The sequence below is a fragment of the Pelophylax lessonae genome, assembly GCF_965119305.1.
Source record: "Pelophylax lessonae genome assembly, chromosome: 3".
NCBI classification, from domain to species: domain Eukaryota; kingdom Metazoa; phylum Chordata; class Amphibia; order Anura; family Ranidae; genus Pelophylax; species Pelophylax lessonae.
The window spans coordinates 119,274,625-119,291,528 of record NC_138770.1 but is presented as its reverse complement, the minus strand read 5'-3'; the positions used below and the strand labels follow the sequence as shown (position 1 = coordinate 119,291,528).

Sequence of the window (16,904 nt, the reverse complement as noted above, 5' to 3'; positions counted from 1 at the left end):
GGAACGGAGGATTCCGACCCTTAATAGAATAAGCCTGTACCACCGTCTGTCTAATCCATTTGGAGATAGTCGCGGCAGATGCAGGCAACCCCTTGATGGGGCCATCCGTGATCACAAAAAGTGAATCCGTCTTACGGAACGATTCCGTAGTCTTCAGGTATACCCTGATTGCCCGAGCCACATTCAAGGAATGCAACGCATATTCCTGAGGATGATTGGGCTTAGGACACAAGGAAGGTAGCACAATATCTTCATTCAGATGAAAATCTGAAACCACCTTAGGAAGAAAGGATGGCTTCGGATGAAGAACTACCTTATCCCTATGAACCACTAGATATGGGGAATGGCATGATAATGCAGCCAGTTCTGACACCCTGCGTGCAGAAGTGATAGCCACCAAGAAGGCCACCTTCTGGGATAATGTAAGCAAGGGAATCTCCCTGATATTTTCAAAGGGAGGTTTCCGAAGAACCGACAAACACCAAATTAAGATCCCAGGGCGGTAAGGGCGCGCGCACTGCGGAGCCAAGTGCCGCACCCCCTGGACACCAAGGAATGAGTAGCCCAAGGCTTCTGAAAGAAGATTGCTAATGCTGAAACCTGACCCTTGATAGTGCTCAAGGATAGTTTCTGCTCAACCCCCTTTTGCAGAAAAGCCAAGATTTGGGTGACCGAATAGGTACGTGGGGGAAATTCCAAAGATTCACACCACGCGATATAAGTTTTCCATGTGCGATAATAGACTTTGCTGGAAGTCGCTTTCCTTGCTTTAATTCGAGTAGGAATAACTGAAGCTGACAACCCTCTGTCCTTCAGTACCTGGGTCTCAATAGCCAGGCCATTAAAACCAGCGACTGTAAAGCACGATGGAAGATCGGTCCTTGAGACCGCAGATCCTCCCTGAGAGGAAGTCTCCAAGGAGCGTCCGCGACTAGCCTGTCCAAGTCGGCGTACCCGGCTTGACGAGGCCAGCTCAGAATTTCCAGGATAACTGGAGTTCCCTCCACCTCTATCCTGCGGAGAAATCTCAGCAGCAATTTGAGAGGGGGGAAGACATATAGTAGCTGATACTGCCTTTACAGGCCGTTCAGCGCGTCTGCTGCGTCCGCTAGAGGATCGCGGGTGCGAGCCCTGTTGAGCCAACCTACCAACAGATCCATATCCGGGGTGCCCCAATGAAGGGACAGCTGGTGAAATACCTCTGGATGAAGAGACTTTTCCTCTTGATCCAGAATCTGACGGCTGAAATAATCTGCCTGTCCACCCCCGTGATAAATATCGCGGAGAGAACTGGAACAACTGTTCCCCCAATAAGAATGTTGGCCACTTCTATGGCCGCCAGGGCACTCTTGGTTCCCCTTGGTGATCGACCTAAGTCATGACCGTGGCATAGTCCGATTGGATCCGAACCGGGCTGCCCTGGAGCTGCTCGGTCCAGTAAATCAGACAAAGTCTGATCGCTCTCAGTTCCAACACATTTATCGGTAACCTGGAATTTATCAGAAGAAATGACTTCCCCTGGCTGAGCATCGGAGACCGAAGCCACCAGACCAGAGCCTCCCTGGTGCGCTCACTCAATCGGATCCGATTGTCCAGGGAATCGGGATTCCGATTCCATGAGAAGAATCTCCTCTTTGGAGAATTCGGTATGAGACTGGGCAAATGGTACTGCCTCTAAGGAGGCGACCATCAATCCCAGCCAGTTGACGGACAGCAACATCCGAATCATTGACTGAATCTTCTGGAGTTTCTCCGCATGGAGAAACACTCTTGCCAAGGATGTATCCAAAATTAGGCCCAGATAGTTCAGTCTCCTGGTGGGAACCAGGGATGATCTTTGGGAAAAGCAACGAAAACGCTGATGTCCTGCAAAGATGGGGATATAAGGATAGGCATCCTAAATGTCTATGGACGCCAGGAAATCCCCCTGATGCAGGGAGGCCACCACTGTATGGATTGACTCCATCTCTTCCAAGAACAGAATTGGACGCACCTAGCCCTTTTTCCTGGGCATTGTGAACAAGTTTGACTAGAGCTCCTCCAAGGAATGGGAACTACCACTGCTTGTTGTATCAAGCTGTCCCCCGCAAAGCTTTTAAGCGACCCGGGGATGTCGACTATTGGAAGGGAAGAATCGCACCGGTGGAAGTGATCGAAACTCGATCTTGTATCCTGACCATATGACCTTGCGAACCCCTTTATCCGGGATTCTGGAAAGCCCTGGATCCGGAAACCGGTGAAGACGTCCCCCCACCCTAGAGATGGGTGGGGCCCATTCGGTCAATCCAACGGGATAACAGTGGCTTTATTTAGTCTGGAAATCGGTGAGTCCACTATTGGTGGTACCGTCCATCTTTGTAATGAGGGATTCCTCAAAATGATAGCGCCTAGCAATGCGTTTGGAAATAGCAGGGCTCATTTACGGACGACCCTATGTGGGAAAGGGAAACCCTTCACCATTTTGGTAGGCTTGCTAGTACCAAAAAAGGAATATGAGTCTCAGCTACCTCTGCCGGTGTAACCTCAAGATTTAAGGTTTCCCGGACAGACACAACTAGTGCTTCCACCAATGCTTCACAACTAGTGCTTCCACCAATGCTTCTTGTGCTATGGCGGAGGCAGAAGCGTCCTCCTTACTGTCTGAGGAGACCGTACCTGAGACAACAACCCCAGAAAAGGGACTGCAATGACCAGCTCAGAATCCGTATCTGAAGTATCAGATGACATAGGGGTAGGCGGGGGTCGCTCTTCTTGACCCCCGTCCCTGACAGGCTACCTCCACCAGGGATACCAAAGACTCCAAAACTGCTGATAATGCATCATCACAAGTGGGGTACTGGAGGGTCCTGCGGCCACCCTGAGGGGATCAGGTGGGGATACATGTGTGGCAGGGTTCATGTAACAAGACACTTGCCAGCAAACACAAAAAAATTAATTGCAAGAAAAAAATCTTTTTTTTTTTTTAACTTAGTCCCCCAGCGCAGTAGCGCCCCTCAGTCTACCTGCTTGGACCCCTCAGAAAGAGAGAGAGAGACCCCAAGGCTCACCTGATGCACAGAAGTTTCTTATCAACCTGCTTCCAGCACTGTCTGTTACAGACAGGAAGTCTTTGGCTTGCTTTCCCTGGGCCAAGGAGGCGGCTCCGCCCCTTTACACGCCTTCCGGCGCCTCCCAATTACTCCACGAGGTGTTTGGTCACCTCAAACATGGCCGCCCCCATGCTGGAGACACGAGGCTACGCCAATATGGCGGCCTCGTGCGATCTGCAGGAAAATGGCGGCGGCCTGTGTAGGATAGCGGCGGCTTGCAAGTTAGCAGCGGCCTGCGGGATGTGTGCATTCGGCCTGTGCGGCCTGCGGGAGGTGTCCTCGGCCTGCGGGAGGTGTCCTCGGCCTGCGGGAGGTGTCCTCGGCCTGCGGGAGGCTGTGCGGCCTGTGGAAGTGACCGGCTTTCTGGAGGAATGGCGATCTGTGGCTGCAGTAACTCAAGCATAGGCATCGGCCTGTGTACACACTAGACAGGTAGGATACCTCTATACCTCAATAGTAATGCCTTTTAGTAGTCTGCCACTGACTTCAGTCACCCTTACAGTCATATAGTGACTTTAGATCAGCTCCCAAACCAAGCCTCCTGGTTTCTATTCACAAAAATCACACTCAAATTGGGGGATCTGTGACCTGTTACAGGATAGAGGGGAGACCCAGAAACTGAGTGTCCGACCATCCCAGAGAGGGGCCCGCGTCCACCAACAAACCCGACAGGGGGAGAGGGGGAACATTCTACTCACCATACCGGAACCAGGCGGGCGCCAACTCCCGACAGAACCCCTCTCCACCGGGGTGGGGGGGCTGTCGACCAATACAGACGCCGTGACTCTGTTGGTCATTGGCGTCCAGGCGAGACGTTTAACTCGCAGGGTCAGTCCCCGTCCAGTGGGACTATGTCGCGGCCGACCCAGCGCGGAGCTATGGCCTGCACGCGCTCGTAGGCTGAACTGGGGTGACCACTGGATCTCAACATCCAGCCCGTCGCCCAGTTTCAGCGTACTTGCTTGAAGATCTCACAGGAACACTGGAGAAAAAAAGCTGTCTAAAAAAAGTATTTCTAAAAAAATCCTGCCAGGACCGAAGATCCTAGCAAGGAATCTAGGTCCTTACTCCTAACTAGACAGAAAAAAACTGATTTGCTGTAGCAGGAAGTGAGAGGATATACCCTCTGGGACTGCCCCTAGGGTGTGGCCAGAAAGTTTTCTTTCCTGTCCAGTCCTACTCCTGTAGAGGGCAGTATAACCCGAGTTGATATTAATCAAGGAGGACTATGTCTGTCAATGAGCGACAGAGAACCTTGGATTCTGTGTCTCTATACTCTTCCTCCACACTCCGGGACCTTAATTTCCAAATTAAATGCAAAATTTGCCTACATCCAAAAAGAGGACTTTGGACCACTGAGCAACATTCCAATCCTTTTCTCCTTAGAAAAGGTAAGACATTTCTGACGTTGGTTCAGGAGTGGCTTGACACAAGGAATGTGACAGTTGTAGCCCATGTCCTGGATATGTCTGTGTGTGCTGACTCTTGAAGCACCGACACCAGCCATAGTTCACTCATTGTGAATCTCCCCCAAATTCTGGAATGGCCTTTGCTTCACAATCTTCTCAAGGCTGCCATTATTCCTGTTGCTTATACACCTTTTTCTACCACACTTTTTCCTTCCACTCAACTTTCCATTAACATGCTTGGATACAGCACTCTGAATAGCCAGCTTCTTTAGCAATGACCTTTTGTAACTTACCCTCCTTGTGTAGGGTGTTAATGACTGTCTTCTGGACAACTTTCAAGTCAACAAAGCAGACACCATATAAAAGCGCAGGAAACCTTTTACAGGTGTTTTGAGTTAATTCGCTGATTAGAGTGTGACACCATGAGTCTACAATATTTAACTATTACACAATATTCAAATTTTCTGAGATACTTACATTTTGGGTTTTCACTAGCTATAAGCCATAGCCCTCAAAATTAAAGAAAGAAATGCTTGAAATGGATCACCTTTTTAGACTGAATTACTGAAATAAATGAACCTTTTGATATTCAATTTTTTGAGATGCACCTGTATATTTGAGGAGAGAAGCAGTTTTGATGGAAACAAAAGCTTGTCAACACAGGGCTCCAATCTTACACAATCTGAACACACCAGTGAGGATCTCCCTGCACCAGTACACTGCCTACTCATCTCTCCTTCCTTCTCCCTTCAACTGAAAACATTATTGGCCAAACCGTCACTAAATACAGTACCCTCCTTCCCCTTTGTCTCTTTATTGTCTTCCTACAATCTGCCTGCACAATGCATAGCAGACTAATTTCAAGTATTCTGTATGTAAAGGAACTCCTAATTTTAGATAATGAAGGGGAGAATTAAAAATGCTAAGTTTTTAATTCCATACGTGTCTCTTAGGTGCGATCTCTCTTCAAAAAAAAATAGAAAATGCCTTACATCCCTGCTTCCTTAGTAAGAGGGCTGCTGTGTGGATTAGATCTCTCAATATTATTACAATCAGCACTCGCTCTCCCTCAGTGGAAGCTCAAAGTTAATAGTTTCATATCTCAAACCATACAATCCCTCAATTGACCAGTAACCCAATCTGATATTTCAAACATACATATACTAAAAAACAAAAAAACAAAAAAAAAAAAAAAAACAAATAGCCTCTGTATAAAAGATATGATACACTTAGAACAGGGCTTGACGAATTTGCTTGAAATCTAGGAGCCAGCTAAAAAAGTTAGGAGCCAGTTTTTTTTCCAGCACATGCCGAATGGCCGGCTTCTGTCGGACCGGCTGCCATACATACGGGCCAGTGGCGGACAATTTTCAATGAACCAGCTGATGTTCTTAGATTATAAGCTCTAACGAGTAGGGCCCTCTGATTCCTACTGTATTAAAGTGTATTGTATTTGTACTGTCTACCCTCAAGTTATAAAGCGCTGCGTAAACTGTCGGCGCTATATACATCCTAGATAAAAATAATAATGTTGCCCGGCATTCGACTCATGTGTACTTGGTTTACTTCTTGAGAGATATTAAAGTAACACTCCAACCACTTCAGTGATTTGAAGTGGTCATGGTGGTAGGAGTCAGAAACACTGCACATGCTGGGATATTTACAATTATGTGCTGGGGGCTAGTTGCACCCCTAGCACGTGACTTACTGCTGGCTGGTACTACTAGCGTAAAATATAGGCAGAAAATGTGAGGAGTGGCGCTGGAGGAAGCATGCAGAGCCGATGCTTCCTGTATCCCTCCTCACAGGTGGAGTGCATTTGTTATCACTCTGCCTGTGACGGGGACGGAGCTGGAACTATACAGGAAGTATCGGCTCCATTCTGTCACAGCTGACACAGACAGCCGGGACATCAGGAGACACCCACACCTCGCGGGAAACTTGGGACGTCTGGCGGCAAGACACCTGCCACAGTGTAGCTTAGGCGCCAGGCCACTAATTCTAGTCGCCAATGCAACCTGCCACCTGGGGTTTGTCGAGTTCTGACTTGAACATAGTACGACTCATTGACAGATCTCCAAAACCAGTTAATGATCCTAAAAGCTCTTGTGAAGCGCAAATTTGTGGTAAAAAATATATTTTTGTGATCACAGCAGATGTTGCACTGTCACTGATAAGTTATCCAATGGGGTAATATAGCAAACAATGTCAGTTCACATACCCAGAGAGGCTCACTCCACTACTGCTTTGCTTTAGTGCCGGTTCACACTAGAGCGACTTTGAAGTTAAACATTCCTGCGCAAATTCATCATGGCTTGCATACGACTTTAACAGAAGTCAATGCAAGTCGTGCTGAAGTAGCCGCAAAGTAGTGCAGGAACATTTTTCTAAGTCGGAACGACTTGAGTCGCACCAATTAGAACGGTTCCTTTGCCTTGAATGGGGCACGACTTGTCATGTGACTGTTGCATGACAAGTCGCGGCAGTATAAACTGGGGTTACACTCAAGGTTGAGTCTTTTCATCCCTTCAAGCCTCCATGTCAGCACTGGATCTCTACATGCACACCTTCCTTCCAGTGCTCTCCTGTGATGAGCAACATTAACCCCCTCTCCATAAATTGTGGTAATACTACAATGCAAACACACACCAGTGCTTTTCCTTGAATAGTATCAAAAATATTATTGTATAAGAACATAATTGTACTCACAAGCAGATCTGTAATATAGACTTATCAGAACAGGTGTTCCCCCCCTAGGTAAATTCCCCAGAAGGCTGGCTCTCCTATTGCAGAAACCAAGGGCAATTAATTTAGAAATTGCTACAGTGCTTCGTTTGTCTATACCTACACAAAAGTATGGAAGGTGAGACACTCTTCATCACTGGGCCCATCAGTTGTATGGGTAAATGAGAACAAAGCCCTGTAGCAGTGTCTGAATTGGTTGTAATTGGGTAAAAGAATAGGAGAGCCGGCCTCCAGGGGACTTGCCTTGGAGGGAATATCTGTTCTGATTAGCCTACGGTGGGTATAGAAAAGAATCATCCCCCCTTGAAAATAATCCAATTTTTATTGATTTGCAGCTTGAAATGAAGAAAGACAAAGGTTTTCTTTTATCCAGCTGTATTTAAAGATGGAACACTAACATACCATGAAAAAATCTAAATTTGGATCACTGAGCTGGAAAAAGGATCACCCCCTCCTAAAAATAACTTGTAAACTTAAACAGGTGTTGCTAATCTCCTTCTTAATGGCACACAAAGCCATTTAACTTTTAACTAGGATCAGTTGTGATCAGCATTAAAAAAAAAGCTTTAGTGGAGCATTTCCGTCCCTCGTAGTGAAACTGAAGCAAACCAAGTGTGGGTGGAAAGGCACTGTTAAAAGATCTCTGATAAAGTTGTGGAAAGGTACAAGTGCGGAATTGGATACAAAAAAAAAAAAAAAATCAAAGGCTTTATTAATGCTTAGAAACACAGTGAAGTCTTAAGAGGAAGGTATGTGGTAGAACACAGACACTCCCTGGATCAAGACGTTGCTCCAAACTGGATGAAAGAGCCAGGAGGAAACTGGTCAGAGGCAACCAAGAAGCCTACAGCAACTCTAAAGCAGTTGCAGGAATTTATGACAAATAGTGGTCATCGTGTGCATGTGACAATATTACAAATTCTCCACAAATGAGGTTTGTATGGGAGGGTTGCAAGAAAAAAGCCACATGCAGTCACAGCTTTACCAAAAATGCAGCTTAAAAAGAGGCCACATGGTAAAAGGTGGTATGGTCAGATGAGAAAATGTAATTATTTGGCCACCAGACAAAACGATATGTCTAGCGGAAATCCCATACAGCTTACCATCCAAATAACACAATTTCTACAGTAAAGAATTAAGGTGGTAATATTCTGTTATGGGGGTGTTTCTCTGCAACAGGGACCAAAGCAACTGTCAGAATAGAAGGAAAAATGGATGGGGCAAAAATCGCATAAAATTCTTGAGAAAAATTTGCTGCCCTCTGCCGGAAAGAGGTCAATGGGAACAAGGTGTACCTTCCAACATGACAATGATACTTGAAAACGTCTGATTGGACGAAACGTACATCGGTCGCGGCGTGCCGATGTCACCACTACGAGTTGAGGACGGGCTGAAGAGTCGGCCGGCGGCTCACCAAACACAGACGCTCTTGACTCATTTATTTCTGTAAGCTGCTCCCTTTTATCTACAATAAACACGTTGATGGTTTTACACTATGGGGCACTTTTTTGTTGTTTCCACATAATATGTGATTGGACCTATGTGGGGATTATTTTGGAGCCATCTGGCATCGGATCAACCTTACAGGAATCGGATGACTGATCTTTGGCTCATTATTACATGCTTCTGGTAAGCAGCAGTGGTGTCGGCTTTTTCTAGTTTGGTTGATTCAGGCTGTTATCCTGTTGGTCACCTTTAATGATATTACCTGCACGAACTATTTTATATCTGGTAAGCAGATTGTGCTTATGGGGGATGATCTTCAATTCCTCTTCACACACCCCTTCTCTTTATGGATGAATACATTTTGGTAGCAGCCTGTATTTTTGGTGGAGGTTTCTCTGACAGCACTTTTTCTAGAGGAACTGCACATGGGTGTATATTCACAACTTTATATACAGTATTATGCTATGGGATCGGTCATTTTATTTTTCATGCATTTGGGCCGAGTTTGCCGAGTTTCCTGGTCCAAAGGAGCTTCCCAATTGGTCCTGCTGTGAAGGAAGTTTACTCTTGAATTGGGCACTTGATGTTATACATTCTGGTAAGAAGTTTGTACAGCTAATGGTCTTCTCCCAGATCCAATAGAGGCACATCTACATTCACCTAAGGATAGCTTATACAGAGACTTTTTGGACTTGTTGCTTATATTTATACAAGTTTCTTCTTTTTTGGACTTTATTGGTACACTATTCATGAATCACCATATTCATATATGTAGCACTATTTTTCACTGGTCATAAGGGTGATATCTAACATTTAGCGCAACTTACTTTTTATTATTTCTATCACGTGTTTGTCACACTAAGTTGCTGCTCATTTTTTAGGAGCCTAGCGCGATTAATATCCATTTTTCGAATGATACAAAGCACACAGCAAAAATGACCATACAGTGGTTGAAGGAGAAAAATGTCCTTGCATGGCCTCCTAGTCAGAGCCCAGACCTAAATCCCACTGAAAATCTGTGGAATGATTTGAAGACTGCAGTCCACAAACGGTCACCATGAAATTTAGGTGAACTTGAACAGTTCTGCAAAGAAGAGAGTATTGTAAATATTGTAAAGTCTAGATGTGTTACGTTAGAGACAGATTCCAACAGACTAAAGGCTGTAATTAAAGCAAAAGGTGGTTCAACAAAATGCTGACAATAAGTAGGGTGATCCTTTTTCCAACTCAGGAATTCAGTTTTTAAATTTTTATTTCTTCATTTCATTTATATTTTGTTATCTTTCACTTGGATGTTATAAGTTGCACCGAGTAAATACAGCTGGATAAAACAAAAACTGTCTGCTTTAATTTCAGACTGCAAAGCAACAAAATGTTATATTTTAGGTGGGGAACGATAGCTTTCTATTCACACTGTATATTACACATATGCTTGTGAATTCAATGATCTCATAGAAAAATTAATATTTGTGATGCTATTAAAGAAAAAGTGCTTAGGTGTGTTTGCATTAAAGTATTACCGCATTATAGTATTATCATAATTTATGGAGAAGGAGGGGTTAACATTACTCATCACAGGAAAGCAAATAGTGTTATAAAATGTTGCAAATGAATCATCTTCATAAATTTTAGGTCAAAATGTGGTGGAAAATAACCCAAATCTGTGTTTATTATTTATTCTGTAGGGAAGTTATGGACTCCACAAACTATGGTATAATATATATATATATATATATATATATATATATATATATATATATATATATATATATATATATATATATATATATATATATATATATATATATATATAATCTATCTTGAAATAGATCAGTCCTGATGTACTGACACCATCTCATGTTTTGAGGCCCAAAAATGCCAGGACAGTACAAATACCCCCAAAAGACCTATTTTTGGAAATTAGTTAGTCCAAGGTATTTAGTAAAGGGACATGGTGAGTTTTTTTAAGTTGTCATTTTTTGTCAATTATTTAAAAAAATTAAAAAAGTTGATTTTTTTTTTTTTTTTTTTACATACTGTCACCAGTGCAGTAAAGTGTTACCATATAACTGGTGTGGTGGTGATCAGGGACACTGACAGGTGACAGAAGGGAAAAAAAAAAAAAAAAACTGGATTTTTTTAAGAACTTACCGTAAAATCAATTTCTCGAGTCCATTGACAGATGCAGCTCTCATACTCATCAATTGGGTTATGCTGCCCCCTGCAGGAGTAGTACTAGGTAGGAAAAAAAAGCAATTCACCACACCCATGGGGTTGTCCCTATAGGCATATAACCCCACACACCCCTGCTCCAGTAAAACAGTTTTGTTGCAAGCAGTGAAGACACAAAACCATCCCCATATCAGAGGGGCGTGTGCTGCATCTGTCAATGAACTCGAGAAAAGGATTTTACGGTAAGTTCTTACAAAAATCAATTTTTCTCTATCGTTCATTGACAGACCCAGCTCTCATACTTCTTATCCATTGGGACATCCAAAGCAGTGTAGGCATGAGGAGCTGGGAGAAAGCAGCCAGATAGTAAACGTAAACTCCAAAGGCTAAACTTGGCCAACGGGGTAACATGAAGCTCACCCATGAACGAAAAAACCCCTAAAGAGAAAAGCTATTCTCTTATGAAACCGCAGCCTGCAAAATCTGGCAGCAAAAAGGAAGCATTCGAAGATGCCAACAAATCTACCTTGTAGAATTTTGTAAAAGTGTGCACAGATGACCAAGTTGCTGCTTTACAAACTTGCACTACTGAGGCCTAATGGCGAAAATCCCAAGAGGCACTCAGCGCTCTAGTATAATGAGCCTTCACAGGGAAAGGAGGAACCTGACCCTTCAGTGAATAAGCCTAAAAAAACGTCTGCCTGATCCGCCTGGATATGGTCGCAGCAGACGCAGCCAGACCTTTTCGAGGTCCTTCGGTAAGAACAAAGAGTCCAATTTCCGAAAATACTCAGTTACCGTCAGATAAACCCTTATCGCCTGAATCACATCAAGAGAGTGCAAGGCAATTTCCTTGGGACACTTAGGCTTAGGACATAGGGAAGGCAACACAATGTCATTGAGATGAAAATTCGACACCACCTTAGGAAGAAAAGACCGATTAGGTCGGAGTACCACTTAATCTCTGTGGACCAAATAAGGCGGACAGGACAGTGCCGCTAACTCAGACACTCTGCAAGAAGAAGTAATTGCTACCAGAAAGGCAACCTTCTGTGACAATAAGCAGAGAAATCTCCCTAATGTTCTCAAGGCTTTTGAAGAACAGACAAAACTAGATTGAGATCCCACGGAGGCAACGGAGATCTCCTCGGAGCAGCCAGATGACGCACCCCCTGAATAAAAGTGCGAATCAGAGCATTAGCAGCCAAATGGACGTTGGAAGTAAATGGCCAAGGCTGACACTTGACTCTTGATAGTGCCCAAAGCCAACCTCTGCTCAACCCCTTTTTGTAAAAAGGTCAAAACCCTAGCTATAGAAAACAAGCGAGGGTGCAGCTGCAGCGAATCACCCCAGATAATGTACGATTTCCACATACGCAGAGAGATCTTCCTGGACTTAAAGTGTAGGAATCACCAAGTCAGAAAGACCTCTACCCCTCAACATACCTCGCAGGTAATCCGCTTGCTAATTCTCCACCTGGAATGTGGACTGCGGAAAGAGCCGAAACATTGTCTTCCGCCCATACGAGAATCTCGGCCACCTCCTTGGCCGCCAGGACACTCTTGGTGCCCCATTGATTGATGTAAGCCACATTGTCCGATTGTAGCCGAACCGGAGAGCCGTGTAGCCGACTCGTCCAGTGGAACAGGCAAAGCTTGATCACTCTGGGGTCCAGAATATTGATCGGCAAGGAAGACTCCTCTGTCGACCAAGTCCCCTGGGCACAGAGCTTCCTCAGCACTCCATCCCAGCCTGACAAGCTGGCGTCCGTGGTGACCACCGTCCAGAACAGCAGCTGGAAAGACTTGCCCTGACAAGGCTGGCGACTGAATCCACCAGGATAGAGCAGACCTCGTGAGATGGCTGAAGCGTATCGTCTGGGCCAACGATCGAGGATCCTTGTCCCATTTTGCAAGAATCTCTTTTTGCAGAGGCCTCGAGTGAGACTGAGCAAACTGAACTGCCTCGAAGGTCGATACCATCAGACCCAGGACTCTCAGGCAAGTCCGTAGGGAAGACCGATCGGTTTCCAACAGCAAAATGATCGCCCCTTGCAACTTCTGACGTTTTTCCAATGGGATAAAAGACGTTCGCCAGGGCTGAGTCTAAAGTCAGCCCCAGATAAGTTACAGGTACGGAGAGCGTCAGAGCAGATTTTATGAAATTGATTGTCCACCCGAATTCCTGAAGGGTCTGAACTAATTGACAGATCCAAGTGAGAGTCTGGTCGTAACAGGAGATCGTCCAGATATCCCAAGATCGCAATCCCTCTCTGATGCAACAAGGCCAACACCAGAGGCCAGGACCTTGGTAAAAACTCGGAGCGGAGGCGAGACCAAAGGGTAATGCCACAAACTGAAAATGCTCCTCTGCCACCGCAAAGCAGAGGAATTGCTGGTGTCTCTTGAAGATGGGGACGTGCCAATACGCATCTGATATCAATGGAGGACAGAAAATCCCACTGATTCAAAGATGCTGCCACCACCGACCGAATGGACTCCATTCGAAACTTCTGCATCCGCACAAAGCAGTTGAGAGCCTTGAGATCCAGGATTGAACTCAACTTGCCCTCTTTTCTGGGCACCGTGAACAGGTTTGAATAGAAACCTTGAAAGCATTCCTGCGGAGGAACCAGCACAATCACTCCTTGAGCAAGGAGTTCCTACACAGCCTCCCAGAGATCCTTCAAACGATCCAGAGACAGGCAAAGATTTGACTGAAAAAACCTGTCCTTGGCCCGGACCGAAGTTCGATCTTTTGCCCAGAACGAATCAGTTTGTGAACCCATTTGTCGTGAATTAAGGAAATCTAGGGGTCCTGAAAGCATGCTGAAAAGGACTTGTCCACAGAACTGGACTGACTGGTCTTGGGCTTGCCCCAGGGCTTCTTAGTCCCTCCAGAAGCTCTGAACGGCTTACCTTTTTCTTTCGCCCCGGAGGCACGAAAACACCTATGAGTGGGGAAGGAAGGTCCCTGCTTATTTACGGGGTGCTTTACCTTTGGAGGATTGAGGAAGAGTACTCTTCCCACCAGTCAGACCCTTGATCAACTCATCCAGCGAGTCGCCAGTTTCAGGATAGAACCTGCCAACACATGATGGCGGGAAAGGGATTCCACCCGCCTGTCCACGGGATCCATAAATACCGGGGAATCTTCCACAGGCACTATAGTTGATTTGTTCAACCTGGAAACAGGATGATCCACCTTAAGCGGTACTGTCCAACAGTTCGAGACCGACTCAGCAAAGGGATAACGGTGTTTAAAGTGCTTAGCCACGACTAGCACGTGCTTGAAGCGCCATTGGTCATTAACAATATAATTAAAATTAAAATCAAAAGACACCCGTGTCCCTGCCGGCCTGGGCCTTATCTGCTATTTTTAAAGTTTCCCTCACTGAAACAATTAGGGCTTCCACCAAAGCGTGTTCCCGCGCTGCAGCTGAAGAGGACGGGTCCTCTTCACCATCCGATTGCGAGGACAGTGACCCCTCTGGTAGGGGGGGCTTCTTTGGCAACCAGATCAGCCTCTACAGAGGACCCCACCAATGATAGTGAAGGCAGCGGCCGTTTGCGGCTAGTAACCTTTTTCATAACAAAATCGACCTTGGTCGCCAGACTTTCCAGTGCTGCTGAAATCACGGCCATCGACTGCGATCCGGAAGGTCCGGTAGTCACACTACGAGGGTGAAATCACTACCCATGACTCGATAGTAATTCAACAGAAAAAAAAAAAAAAAAGGAGTACTGTAACTTTAAAAGCGCCAATCGCGGTCCCCACCGCCGATCATCGTGGACGGCGAAGTCCCCTTCTAAATATATACAGAGTGCGCAGGGATATGCCCACAAAGACCCCAGTACTTTACCACCTTCAGAGAAAACCACCTGAATCGGTCTGTGCAGCAGAAAAGTGAAAGACACAGGATATGACATCAGCCTGGTATGTGAAAGGTCACGATGCCTGTGTAGCTCCATAGGGCTACACAAAAATGGCTGCCAATGTACGTCTATGGGAAGCACAGGGAAAATGGCTTCCCCATACAAGTCAATGAGAAAAAAAACAGTGCTATTGCAAACACTAAAGATGGCAGCGCCCACGGCGTGCCATGCGCTCAGGGACCCCCAGTATGAATGCCCCAAGGGATCTACAATCAGACCCAGCAGGAGAAGGTACCATTTCCACCCCCCCCCCTCCCCAGGGCACCGCAACAATAGCGCCCCCCAGGGGGCGGGAGAGGGCGGCAGGGAACAGGGTCGGGTAGCCCGACAGGCAAGGAGGATCTTTTAGGACGTCCAGGTCCCATTATCCCCAGGAGAGGGCCCATGCCCCCCCCCGACCCCCAAAGGACAAGGGGGGGGCTGCATTTACTCTCCATACTATGGACCGGGTGGGCTCCGCTCCAGACAGACCACCTCCCAACCGGAGCCAAGGGGGAACGCTGCGACTAAGGGCGTTCCAGGTCATCGCGTCCAAGCGAGGCATCCACTCACAGCCTCGTCACTATCCAAAAAGGGGCTCCGTCATGGGGAGGCCTAGTGCGGAACAATAACCTGTTCACGCTCGTAGGCCAGGCTGGGAGACCTTAAGGATCTAGATTATCCAGTGCGAAACCTCAGCCGGCATTGCTTGTAGATCAACAGGAGGATCCCCCTGAACACTAACTAGCAAAGATAAATAAAACAAAATCTTTTTAAAAGAATAAACTGAAGTCCCAGCAGGAAACCCAGGTACTATTCCTTCACTAGGCAGAAACAAAACTTTTGCTGGAGCAGGGTGTGTGGGGTTATGCCTATAGGGACAGCCTCATGGGCATGGTGAATTGCTTTTTTTCCTGCCTAGTACTACTCCTGCAGGGGGAATGAATAAAAAGCATGAGAGCTGCGGTCTGTCAATGGACGATAGAGAAAAAGGTAATCCAAATTAAAAAAACTATTCTTTTTAATTATTTTTTTTTCTAGCACACGGTTACTATTCTGGGGGAAGGGGGGGGGAGTGATCATTTTTCGTTCCTTTTTTTTTTATACTTTTTTTGTATATACCAATAAATTTCATTGGTATAAGCAACCTTTTTTGGTCTTTTGTTGTGATTAGCTGTGATTTGTCAAAGCTAATCACATGGTACAGATGGGCTGTGATTGGCTGTCTTTACCATGTGATCACTGTGACCAATCACAGCTAGCAACACAAAAATACATAATGGATGGCATGAAAGGAAGCCATCCATTGTCTACATTTGTCATGTGATCTGTCACAGCGATCATATGACACTGGAAGCCAATGCAGGAATCAATCATTGGCGGTGTCCAGTGGACATAGCCGGTGACAGACCAAGTTGCCGCGCGACACACGCGTTCTGGGAGGACGTCCTCCCCGAGCAACGGTGCTCCCGTCTGGCCATCATATTACTACTATATACCGTGCGGGAAGGTGTTAAAGAAGCTGCACAGGAGCAACCATGCTTTGAAAATTGCAACTCCCCATAGCAATACACAGTTCAAAACTGGCAGAAAAATAACTGCAGAATACTTGCTATGGGTTACTGCACTTTGTATTGTACTTTCTGCTTGATTACGTTTACCGGCCCGCTATGCAAAGGCTGTTTAAGAAAAACTGTTCGATGTTCCAGTCTCTTCGCATGGCACTCCAAATTATAAAAGACACTTACAAGCACATTTTGTTCCAGAGTGGTTCCCGACATCCAGTGCCATCCCGTGCTTGCTCCGCAATGCTTCCTCTCCCCCAGTATCTGCCTTCCGGGCCACAGAACTTTGAGGATTTACTTGCTCTGAAGTCACTGACAAACCTGCACATAGAAGATAAGAAGAAATTTTAAATTAGTCCTGGGTGACACCAGCAAAATATATTTTTCGGCTGTGTTTTGAACTGTGGCGTTTTCTTTTGAGTCAGCAAAAATTTCAGAGGTCGAAATCAATTAAGATACCCAAGATTTGCACATCCACATCAGTACTGCCATATGCCGATTTTTAATGGAAATTCCAAAAAATGAAATAGAATGGAAGATTGTCAACTACACAAATTTTAGTC

General features: G+C 45.7%; 1 protein-coding gene across 4 annotated transcripts in view; it reads right to left on the bottom strand.

Moving 5' to 3' along the window:
• The window catches only part of ATAD2B (ATPase family AAA domain containing 2B), a 346,270-nt gene that overhangs the window by 56,955 nt on the left and 272,411 nt on the right, over window positions 1-16,904 (bottom strand). For all 4 annotated transcript variants that reach the window (XM_082251749.1, XM_082251750.1, XM_082251751.1 and 1 more), the window contains exon 24: window positions 16,525-16,662. In XM_082251749.1, the coding sequence (XP_082107875.1) occupies window positions 16,525-16,662 (138 nt within the window). The remainder of the gene's footprint in view (window positions 1-16,524; window positions 16,663-16,904) is intronic.